Source organism: Jaculus jaculus, chromosome 8 (assembly GCF_020740685.1).
Source record: "Jaculus jaculus isolate mJacJac1 chromosome 8, mJacJac1.mat.Y.cur, whole genome shotgun sequence".
Taxonomy (NCBI): Eukaryota; Metazoa; Chordata; class Mammalia; order Rodentia; family Dipodidae; genus Jaculus; species Jaculus jaculus.
Genome location: NC_059109.1, coordinates 32370590 through 32382653, shown reverse-complemented (window position 1 = coordinate 32382653; position 12064 = coordinate 32370590). Strand labels below are relative to the sequence as shown.

Here is a 12064-nt window from a genome sequence, read left to right as displayed (position 1 = left end):
AAAAAAAACCTGAATTAAAGAAATGTGTTCATTATACACATGCCAGGGAGGAAAACAGCTAAAGTTCCTCAGATGGGAGAGGTGGCTTTTCTTTGCTCCAGAGTTGCCCCAGAGCAAACCAAACCCCTATGTCATGTTTTCCCCTTCAGAAGTATTTCTCTGAATACCTGGATGAAGCCCACTGAAATTCCCTGTCAAAAATCTGGACTCGAAGCAGGACATAGTGGCACACTCCTTTAATCCTAGCACTTGGGAGGCAGAGGTCGGAGGATTGCCCTGAGTTGAAGTCCACCCTGAGAATACTGAATGAATTCCAGGTCAGCCTGTGCTAGCGTGAGATCTTATCTTGAAAAAAATTAAAAAATCTGGATTCAAGAGCCAGAAAGATGGCTCAGTAGTTACGATGCCTGCCTACAAAGCCTAACAACCCAAGTTTAATTCCCCAGTACCCATATAAAGCCAGATGCACAAAGTGGAGTATGCCTCTGCAGTTTGTCTGTAGGCTAGAAGCCCTGGTACACCCATTCTCATTCTCTCTCTCCCTTCCTCCCTCACTCCCTTTCTCTGTCTCTTTCTCTCTCTATCTCCCTTTTTTTCCCTTTCCCCTCTCTCCTCTCGCAAGCAAATGAATAAATAAAATGTATTAAAAAATTTTTTTTTAATCAGGACTGGGGCCTGGTGTGGTGGTGCATGCCTTTAATCCCAGCACTTGGGAGGCAGAGGTGGGAGGATCACCACAAGTTTGAGGCCACCCTGAGACTACATAGTGAAGTCCAGTTCACTCTGTGCTAGAATGAGACCCCACCTTGGAAAAAAGAAAATCAGAGCCGGGTGTGGTGGCGCACGCCTTTAATCCCAGCACTCAGGAGGCAGAGGTAGGAGGATCTCTGTGAGTTCGAGGCCATCCTGAGACTGCATAGTGAATTCCAGGTCAGCCTGGACTAGAGTGAGACCCTACATGAAAAAAAAAAAAAAAAATCGGGACTGGTTCCTGCAGGGAGGAGGAAGCAGAAGCAAAAGCCTTGGCCAAGCTGTGCAGCACCAGACTTCCTCGACTAGTAAAGGGCTTTCCCAAACAAAGCTTTCAGGTCTCAAAATGAGTCAGCAGATCCTAAACTCAATTTCCTCATTTGACCATGACAAAAATGCTGAAAGGGAATTATCTGCTCACTGAGACAGGAGTGTGCAGCAAACGCACTGATATCTTAGCTCAGTATGATCTTGACTTGTCAGAAAATTAGAAACACAACTCGTATACTCATTTTTACTCACACTCTAACTTCTAAAATATGCTATAACCCATGTAAACATGTTGTGGAGGTATTTCTTAAAGAGAAAATGGCATTTTGAAAGAAGAAAAAATATATCCTATGTTTTCCATAAGGGAGAATCTTGTGTTCTGGATAAACAAAGCAATGATGAAATATGAAATTCTTAGGCAACATAGTCCTCAGAATTTCCACTAATAAAATACTATTCCTTACGAAGTTTGCCAAAGGAACAAATTAAGACATAGCGCATCATAGCCGGGTGTGGTGGCGCACGCCTTTACTCCCAGCACTCGGGAAGCAGAGGTAAGAGGATTGCCATGAGTTCAAGGCCGCCCTGAGACACCATAGTGAATTGCAGGTCAGCCTGGGCTAGAGTGAGACCCTACCTTGAAAAACAAAAACAAACAAACAACAACAAAAAAGACATAGCGCATCAGCAAATTAAGCTAATGTATTTTATTTTCTTAGGAAAAATATGACTTCTGACTTACATGCTAATCCAAAGGCAAGGGCAGTTTCAAAAGCCTGAGAAGATCCAATAAGCATTGCTAAGCCCTCAGGTATGGTCCAAGATTGTACATTTTCTTTCTTTTTTTCCTGTTCAACTCTCAGTTCTATTTGCCCAGTTACAAGATCCACTAAGAAACTGTTTTTATTGTTTCCTTATTTATTAAGATCACACTTAGCTAGGCCTTGGTGCAACACACCTTTAATCCCAGCACTCAGGATGCACAGGTAGGAGGATTGCCATGAGTTCAAGGCCACCGTGAGACTACATAGTGAATTCCAGGCCAGTCTAGACTACAGTGAGGTCATACCTTGAAAAACCAAAACAATAAAAATAAAAAAGTCACACCCTGCACTAAGCCATGCAGTGGTGATACAGCCTTAAATAAGAGAACTAGAGGGAGGGAAGGCCTGGGGAGATGTCTTAGTCAGTAAAGTCCTTGCCACACAAGCATGAGGACCTCAGTTCAGACCCCCAGAACCCACATAAATGCTGGGCATATCAGTGTATTCCCGTAACCCAGCACAGGGGGACCCCTTAGGAGCTTGTAGATCAGTGGGTAGGGTGCTTTCCTAACATGCACAAGGTCCTGGGTTCCATCTCCACCACTGCATAAACTGTGCATCATGGCTCACAACTATAATCTCAGCACCCAAGAGGTGGAGGCAGGATGATGCAAAGTTCAAGATGAGCCTTGCTAGATAGAGTTCAGAGACCAGCTTGGGATACATAATCACCCTGTCTCTGAAAAAAAAAAAAAAAAACCGGTAAAATATGTTAAAGCGCGATAGGAGACACCCAACGTTAACCTCCACATACAAGCAAGCACATGTACAACATACAACATGCATGCCCACCATACACACATGCACATGCAAAAGAGAGACCTGGGTCTTGCCCTTAAGGAACTCACAAGCTAACAGATAAGGCACCAGAATTTCAGACTGTACCAAAATTCTTACAAAATGTGTTAAGACTTTTAACAACTGCCCCAGCCTTCCTAACCAAATGGAAGCTCCAGACAACTCCTTACTGGACAGTCAGCAAGCCATGGCTACATCTCCCCATTTCCCTCACACTTTGGCTGACAAGCCTGAGGCTACTGTGAAAACCTGGAGCAGGCCTGTTACTCTGCCATTTACAGGCATGGAGCTGCTGAGCTCTTTTACAAGTCAAACATCTAAAGCTTAGTGCGTGCACCTTGACCACTATTTTTTTTTTCCCACATCTAAATGAGCTGTTCTACTGAATTAATCCAGTAATTCAAAATCACTGTTTCACAATAAACCCAGTTTATGTTGGATTCCATACCTTGACCTAATTTTCTACATACTTAAAATTTGCAAACATACCCTGGTTTTTATGCATTTTTAATTTCAATCTTGCAAAATGTGTGATGGCTATCAAGTATTGAATACCTACTGTGAACTAATTATTTTTACATAATTTATAATCTTCCTTCAAGGTAAGGTTGGCCCTATTTTACAGATAGAAAAACTAAGTCCCATAGAGTTAAGAAAGTTTCCCAACGCCCTACAGCTAGTGAGTCAAAAGCCAGAAATGGGGCCTTAATTATCCGATGGTTTATTTTCAAAACTCTTAACTGGGCACAGATTTCTGACCTCTAGGGTACACGCAGCAGTAGAATTACTCAGCAGCACCAGAATCATATTACCATAGTGTAGTTAAAGCTTTAAGAAATCAGAATTAAATAAAGCATTCAGGGTGGACTAAAACAGCTGATGACCAACGTGAAATGTGAAGTGGCTTCAGAAAAATGAAGCCTTGGTGAAAATGAGTGGGCTATGTCACAGTGCGACCTCCACGCCTGGCTATGTGAAACTTTCCCCCAAACACAGAAATTATCTTATAGTCAGTTGGGAGTTGGTCTGGAAACCTCTGAAAGATGCTGGGTCAGGGAGAGCTTGTGCCTTATTTTATTCTCTCTCTAAATGCAGCTGGTCTGATCGCAGTGTCACCTACGGGCAGCGCGCTGGTCCCCTTTGTTCAAACTCCTGCAATCCTCCTAAAAGGTTGGCTCTAGTCTACCTATCCCCAGTGCACTACTCCAGACATCCATGAGCACAAAACACGTCCACCGCAATTGACAGAGTGTAACCCAGGCCGACCTCCACCCTCTAGTTAGTTAGGTCTCTGAGGTCTGCAGCAGGTCTACAGGCTGCGCCCCCCACCCCCACCCCACCCCTTGCACAGCGACTCCACTACCCAGGAAATCTACTGAAACAGTTTGCTGGGCACGAATGTGGAAGTCTTCAAAAGAAACATTTCACTTTTGGCTTGGTGCCACATGCTAACCATTCAGTGTCCCACTGGTGTCTTAACACGGATATGATTAATACTGGTGCTCAGCAAAGAGAACTCCTCCTGACCTTGAGCGTGCGCGCTAAATAAATTACCTCAGAGCGAAAGTGATGAGACCTCAGAACAGCATCTGGGGAGACAAGAGAGAAACGAGACTTCGTTTAACCCCTCATTCACAACCTGCTCAGTTACTGGAGGTGCACCTGGGTTGGGAGAGAACCTACATTCCCGACGTCATCGGTTCAGTGGGCACGCAAGGGCGGGTGGGGGCAAGAGTGGTACCAGGCCATCTGTCTCTAAGGTGATTTCTCAGAAGTTTCCAGGAAAGTTCTGGGGGTGTGTGGAGGAGCCCCAAAAATCATCATGCCTGACTTTTTTTTCCTTGTTTTAACCCCTAAGGCTCTAAGGGAGGTTGGGTCAACGTGGGGCTGTGTCAGCCCCTGGACTCCACTCGAATTACTGACCACAAGGAGCGTGGTCCCCTTCCCAAGCCCTCCGCGTCGCGTCGCATCGCTGCGCGGCGGTTAGCCAAGCCTGGGAGGCTGCAGGACCGAGGGAAGACAAAACGCAGCAAACGCGCGTGCTTAGCTTGGGGAGGGGGACCGTGATGGGCGCAGGGGCGCGAGGAGGAAGAGAAGGACCCGCGCGCTTGGCTCTCCAGAGCAGCGGCAGCCCTCCCGCCGGCCTCCGGGAACCTGTCGCGGTGCGTCTTACCTCTGCTTCGAGAGCGACCCGAAAACACGGATTTCATGGGATGCCTCCCCTTCTGGAGCTTGCGGTGCCAGCAGCAGAAGAAGACGATGGTGGCAATGGTGCCCAGCAGAAGCAACAAGAGGAAGAGCGCGCATTGGATGCTGTAGGGTCTCAGCAGGACCAGGAACGCGGCGGCGATCATGGTGCGGGCGTGCGGGCGAGGCTGCGGTCCGGGCGGCGGCGGCGGCGGCGGGCGGAGGGCGGCGGCGCGGGGCGCACGGCAGGCGGGCGGGCGGGCGGGCGGGGAGCGCGTCTCAGCGCGTCATGCCCGACGCTCGCGGCCCCGCGCGCAGCCCCGCTCGGCGGGTGATGGAGAGCTGCGGGCAGCGCTGCCCATGACTCAGCAGCCGGCGACGAGCAGCCACGGCAGCGGGGAGCCTATCCCCTCCTCCCCGGGCGCCCCCGCCCCGTCCTTGCGCAGCCCCCGGGCGCAGCCCCGCCGGGGACGCAGCGATCTGGGAGGAGCAGCGCCGCCGCGGCGCACGACCGCGCCACAAGCATCGTCTAGCGGCCGCCGCCGGCCTCGGCATCCCGGAGCTGGCGCACGTGGGGCCGGGCGGGGAGGCGGCGGGCGGGCGGCGGGGGGCGGGCACGGGGCGCCGCGGCGGGGGCTCGGCCGATGACATCACGGCCGGGCTGCGGCAGCGCGGGCGCGCGGACATGGCTGCGGCGGCGGCGGCGGCGGCGGCGGCGGCCTGAGCGCCGAGCGCCTCCCGCAGGGCCGCCTCCGACACCGACACCGGGCCTCGGTCCGCCCGGCTTCCTCGACCGCACAGCCCCCAGGGAGGCCGGCCTCTGGGGTGGAGGCGCCCAGGAACCGGGGGACTGTCGGGGGCCGGCGGGAGGAGCCTCCAAGGGGGTCACCCCGGCTCCCACCTCCCTGCGCCCCGCCCCAGGCCGGGGCTCTGCAGGACGCAGCCCGGTGAGCTATGCTTGGTGGGGGCGGAGGGGGTCCTCGCGCGTGGAGGCGCGTGCACACGAAAGGCCTTCCCCAGGTCTGAGACCCTCCGGGATCTGGGTACTCACCCCGCTCACCTCGGAGCGCTCCACTCCGCACACCTGAACTGTCTCACCGCCCCCCCCCAAAAAAAAAACTTGGCGCACTTTCTCAGCTGAGAAGTGGGCGCTTATCTCCCCCTGAATCTGCGTCCACTTCAAAGCTCAGCGCATAAGGAAGATTTAAGAGTGATGGATGTAGAAGATGAAGGAAGTTGGGAATTGGCTTGTAAATGTTGAGGGACAGACAGCATTTTTAGGCACTGTCACACTCCCCGGGCTTGACATCTTTTTCCCTTTACCCCATCTACCAGCAAAAACTATCTGGTAGTCGGTGGCGGGAGAAGCACTGAACAGTGCAGGAGCGAGTGGCGAGCGCCGCAGTGTGCCCTTCTGCAGGCGGCCTGGGCACCTGGCTCCTGGCACTGAAACCGCTGCTGCAGGTCCGCCTGCGGCACACTGCGGCCTAGCCTGCAGACCAGCGCGGGCGCCGCCTGCTGACCCCAGGCAGGCTGGCTTGCCCCGTGTGGGGCCAGTGGCTTGTGTTATGTCCTTTACGCATTTGTGTGACAAAGTAACCCATTGCTACATTTGTGGAATTTCTAGTAACTAGGTTGGACTCATCTTGGAATATCTAAGATTTTTTAAAAAAACTATTAAAAATTTTATTTTAGAAAAATAATTCTGCAAGCCAGCTAAAGAATTGATAGGAATATTTCTCTCTTAAGTGCTTGTCTTAAAATCCGTGTTGGTTTTGAACTATATCTGACTCTTACAGCTCTACACAAAAAAAAGTTTAACCATTAGATATTGTTAAGGTAGATGATAAAAAGCATTAAAAGAGGCTCAGGAAAGGTGTTGCCTAATGCAACGTCTTCAATGCTGGATTCATAAACAAGGAAGGTTTTGCGTGCTGGGTTCCTAAACCAAACATTCAGGTTGTCATGTTGCATGCTAATCATTCACTAGGTTGGAAATAAAGATGGAAGGACCTTGACTTGAGACGCTGAGTAAGGTAGAAATTCAGAACGTCAGCATGTAAGATGCACTGCGGCCCAAGATAGCTCCACGGGTCCCTGGTGCTCAGGAACTGGCAGGTAGCCCTTTGCGCACGTAGCTGAAGGTTTCCTGAAACCACAGCCCCTGCAGTAGGAAACTGTGCTCCCGATTTGCCATGCGGAGAGTTCCAAAGCCTGCAATGTGTGGCCCATTAAGAAAGGAGGGATTCTCCACTGCACTGACTCAACAAAGGCATGGCAGGGTGATCTCAAACAAAACTGCAGCGCCTTCTTGCAAACAGTGGGCAAAGATAACAGAATTTAGAAAGAACATCTTTGTGCTTCTCAAGATGAGCTGACATGGCTTGAATGCACTTGAAGAGAAGCAGGTGTGAAATGACAAACACAGCGCAGAAAGCAGTTCACCCCAAACTCCGCATTGATAACAACGAAGAGCCAGCAGCAGTTACGGCTCTCTGGACAATTTCTTTCGCATAGTCATAACCATCTCGAGACTGGTGCAGTAATTTGTAAGTTTCAAGTTCACACACACAGACACACACAAAATCGTCATTTATCTCTCTTGGTCTGTCGGATGGCTAGCTTTCATGCAGTGGAATTGTAGGCACTTTTTGCAGATGTGTTCATCTTTGTTGTTTACCTCAGTTATTTTAAGGAAACGCATCATAAATAAACCAAATCCTTGAAGGAATTTAGGATTTGTTTCAATTTCTGATTATCTCTGATTTCTGATTTATTGTGATTGATTTATCATTGCTGCTTCCAAATAATGGCAAGTTCTGAGGAACTTCTTTCTGTGTTTGCATGGTGCCTTGTATATGGTGAAATTCAATTAATAGTAAACCAGGTATTCAGTCTTTTTTAGAAGATTAATTTAGTGCAATTCATACCTTTTCTTCCTGCTAGACTTTCACTTAAAAATAGCAACTGGCATTTCATAAAAGCCATACTTTAACATAGGGGGATGGGAATGGGGAAAGAAGGCTCATGGGCAAAACCTGTAATACCAAGAAATCAGAGTGGGGAAAAAAAAAAAAAAAAACGTATTATATAATCTGTTGCCTTTTCATGACAGTGAGTCCCAAGGAGCAGGGTAGGGAGTTATTAGGGGAAATAGCTAAGAGACTTTGAGACCAGGTGTATAGAAGGCGATTACCATGTAGCCCCTTCCTACCTTGAGATTCTTGACCAATTGAGAATCAATGTGAAGATCCAAAGGGAAAGTAGACTCAAGACCACTCTTATCCCTGTCATCCAAACACAGCATGCCTGCCCAGTCACAATGAAGGAACTCCCCAGTACTGGGGCAGGAAAAGCTGACTGACCTATGCAAATTTCTGCATAGAAACCAAAGGCTGAGACCCTGACCCCTTCCAGCCCATAATGCTCTTGTGTGAGAAGAGAGCTTCATTGACTGCTCTGCCCAGTAGTAGTGTCAGATTGATGGTTAATCTTGATGAAGCATCAGGATTATCAACTTGATTGAATTGAATCATGCCTTGAAGATGAATAAATATGCTCACTTGTGGGTGAATCCATAAAGGAATTTCCAGAGAGGATTAAGTAAAGGAGTCAGACCCACCCTGAATGTGGCAGCAGCATCCTATAGCACCCTTCTGCTGGCTTGCTGGCTGCTGTGATGTGACCTGCTCTGCCCCGCCTCATCCTCTACTTGTGATGAACCAAAACCTCTGAGGCCATAAGCCAAAGCAAATCTTTGCTTCTCTTGACTTGTCTTCTCCAGTACGTGTCACAGCTATGGAAAGCCTGGCAACACGAGGACACTGCTCAGCTCCCACGTTCCTAACTCTACTTCCCAACAGTGGGAGTGAGGAAGGGGCTTCGGTAAGATGGCAAACATCCTCCACAGGACTTCTCTACAGTTACAAAATGATGGCACAAGTTCCTAATTTTTGGCTCAGAAAAAAAGAAAATTCAGTAAGAAGCATGTTTACTCTAAGTTGTATGGCAACCAATTAAGAGAGGGAGAAAACTAAAGATAACTCACATTTTCAGCAAGCACAGTTTTGAAGGAGTAACTAGCAAACTGCCTTTTGACCCTCTGCAAGGAAAGTGGCAGAAGGATACCAGTATGAAAATATCCAGCAAACATGTGAGTACATAGGTCAGACCCAGAAATGGACGTGGGAGAGGTCATCAACATAGCTTGTAAGTGAAGTCATGGAAATGGAAGAAGTGACTAATGAAAAACTGGAGAAAATGGGATCAGAACTTTGGAGAAAGAAGTAAAGGCGGGACTACAGAACGTGGGGAATGCTCCAACCCAGCGACATTACATAGCGGAGCAGATGAGTGGCTCAGAGGTCTGAGGACTGGTGAGTGGGAGTCATCTGCGGACCTTCCAGAGGTCTGAGTCACTACGGCCGGGGAGGCTAAAGCAGACATTAATGTGTTGCAAAGGGAATGAGAGATAAAAAAGAGAATCCTGAGATTTACTGTCTACAGTCTTTGGAGAAATTTAACAGTGAAGGGAGCAAGTAGATCCCCAATAAAAACTGAGTAATGGTCCTCTGGTCCTGGGAGATTTCTGAGTAAGCTTCCAGGAACTCAGAGCCTGGGCCAGCACTGGGAAAGAAAGACATGAAGAAAGGGAATAACGTGACTTGCCAATGTACTTTAACATACCTGAACCCCACTTCCCATCAATGTGCTTCAATGTACCTGAGCCCCACGCCCCCATCAATTTGCTTCAACGTAGCTGAGCCCCACTCCTCACAAATGGTTCTTTTGGCCCTCCAGCTGCATTTTAAACTGCAGAGTTAAAATGAGCCTAACTGGCTAGGATAGCTTTCTGGTCATGGCCTTCTCACTACCAAGCCTGATTCTTAACACTCAGAGTTGAAGAATGAGTTTCAGGGAAAGCTATAAAGATACTCTGGAATATACCAGAAGCTTTCTGTATTTATGACAAACCTATGTGTTGTGGAAGTAAATAAATTATTCGGTTGGTAATCACACAAGGACATTACATTGAAATAGTATTCTCTAAAGACAAATAATTTAGGTAAGAATGACTACCTAGCAGTCAATTACTAGAAAGCATACTGGGCTTACACTAGTAGCCTACATGTTCCCAGGTGATATGTTCTGCATGTAATTGAAAGGAAAAGGAGCTACATCACCTGGAAAAAAATTTAGATAATATAATCTTGGATATTTGGTGGATTTCAGCTCCCAGAATCAGAAAACCACCAGATAGATGGATTGCTATTCATTAATTAATTTATTTATTTATTTGCAAGCAGAGAGGGACAAAAGAGAGACAGATAGAAGGAGTGAGTGCACCAGGGCCTCTAGCCACTGCAAATGAGTTCCAGATGCATGCGCCTCTTTGTGCAACTGGCTTTGCATGGATACTAGGAAATGGAACCAAGGTCTTTAGGTTTTGCACACAAGTGCCTTAACCACTGAACTAACTCTTCTGCTTCATTGTACTCTGTTTTTATTATTATTATTATTATTTATTTATTTATTTCAGAGTGACAGTGAGAGAAAGAGGCAGAGAGAGAGAGAGAGAGAGAGAGAGAGAGAGAGAGAATGGGTGCGCCAGGGCCTCCAGCCACTGCAAACGAACTCCATATGCATGCACCCCCTTGTGCATCTGGCTAACGTGGGTCCTGGAGAATCGAGCTTCAAACCGGGGTCCTTAGGCCTCACAGGCAAGCGCTTAACCGCTAAGCCATCTCTCCAGCCTGTACTTTGTTTTTAATGTGTGCGTTTTGGTAGGAAAAACAATTGTAATTTTTAGCAATCTCAAATGTTATTTTCAGCAATAATGTCTTCAGAAAGGACTATCTGTTCATAATGCCCTAATACAACAATGAAGAATAATTTGAAGGCATCTTTCTAACAGAAAATGTCTCAAATTTTTTTTCAGACTGTTCTTTACATTTTAGCCATTTCATAGCCTTTATTGAGATGTTTCATTTTGGGTGGCCAAACTGCTGAATACATGATAATGCTTTGAAACAAATTTTTGTTTGTGAGCATTATAGAGTTCTGTTCCAGAGTTTGGGAGCTTAAAAACACCAATATAATTTAATTCATGTACTCTGTAATGCTTTGCAGACAGTTTGGGGGAAGTAATTATTTATTACTCACAAGAAAATAGAATTGATTTATGCAGTCTTCACATTGGATGTAGGATTAGTCATGCAGCAAAATACTGACTCACTCCACCAGAAACTTACTCATAGTTGTATGAACTGCCAGTGGAAAGTTTAAGAGCTGTTCGTAAGGCAAGTTATATAGTAGCTCTATTTCTACTTTTTGAAAAGCCTCCACACTGATTTCTCTAGTAGCTGCACCAGTTCATCCTCCCACCAACAATGAATAACGGTTCCCTTTTCCCCATGTCCTCACTTTGTTGTTATTTGTTTTCTTGGTAAAAGCCATTCTGACTGAGCTAAGATGGAAGATCAAAGCAGTTTTAATTTGCATTTCTCTGACAGCCAGGGATGTGGAGCACTTTATAAAAATATTTGTTGGTCATTTGTATTTCTTGTTTTGAGGAATATCTGTGCAGTTCACTGGCCTAATTGTTGATTGGTAGACTGGGGTTATCCATATTTAAATTTTAGTTTGTATTAAGATAAAATTCTTTTATTAGATATTCACTGTGTGTCTGAAGTACAACTGGAAAAAAATTTCTCCAAGTCTGTAGGGGGTCCACTCTGTTGAGTTTCGTTTGCCATGCAGAGCTTTTTAGCTTTCTGTGGTCCCAACTATATTTCTGCTGGGCATATACCCAAGGGACTCTACATCCTGTTACAGAGATAGATACTTGAACATCCATGTTTGTCACTACTCTTCAGATTAACAAGAAAATGGAGCCAATGTAGATGTCTATCATCAGATGAATGAATAATGAAAAATATGAATATAGATGTGTCTGGAAAAAAATAAAAAGAAAAATATGAATATATACATACATACAATGTATTTTATTCGGCCATAAAGAAAAATAAAGTTTTCAGAAAAGTAGTGGATGAAGCTGGAAAATTTATATTCAGCAAGACAACCCAGGCTCAAAAGCAAAAATATCATAGGTTCTCATGTGGGTCTTATCTTCTAAATGTTAAATATGTGGATCTAGGTGGCAATAAAGGGGTAAGCACCAGAAATGGGCCAGTCATACTGGAGAAAAGAGACTTAAAGGGTCAGACAATAGAACA

General features: G+C 46.5%; 2 protein-coding genes across 8 annotated transcripts in view; one reads left to right on the top strand and one right to left on the bottom strand.

Annotated features, from left to right (window-relative positions):
- Positions 1 to 5011, bottom strand: part of Dst (dystonin) — a 430289-nt gene extending 425278 nt beyond the window's left edge. For all 5 annotated transcript variants that reach the window (XM_045156178.1, XM_045156180.1, XM_004668209.3 and 2 more), the window contains exons 1-2: positions 4816 to 5011; positions 4197 to 4231 (exon numbers count right to left, since the gene is read on the bottom strand). In XM_045156178.1, the coding sequence (XP_045012113.1) occupies positions 4197 to 4231; positions 4816 to 4996 (216 nt within the window). In that variant the 5' untranslated portion in view covers positions 4997 to 5011. The remainder of the gene's footprint in view (positions 1 to 4196; positions 4232 to 4815) is intronic.
- Positions 4734 to 12064, top strand: part of Bend6 (BEN domain containing 6) — a 53031-nt gene continuing 45700 nt past the window's right edge. The window contains exon 1 of one of the 3 annotated variants that reach the window (XM_045156186.1): positions 4734 to 4997. The gene's annotated coding sequence lies outside the window, so the exon portion shown is untranslated. Of the gene's footprint in view, positions 4998 to 5644; positions 5777 to 12064 lie in introns of those variants that run through there. The other 2 variants (XM_045156187.1, XM_004668214.2) reach the window with 2 other exon arrangements.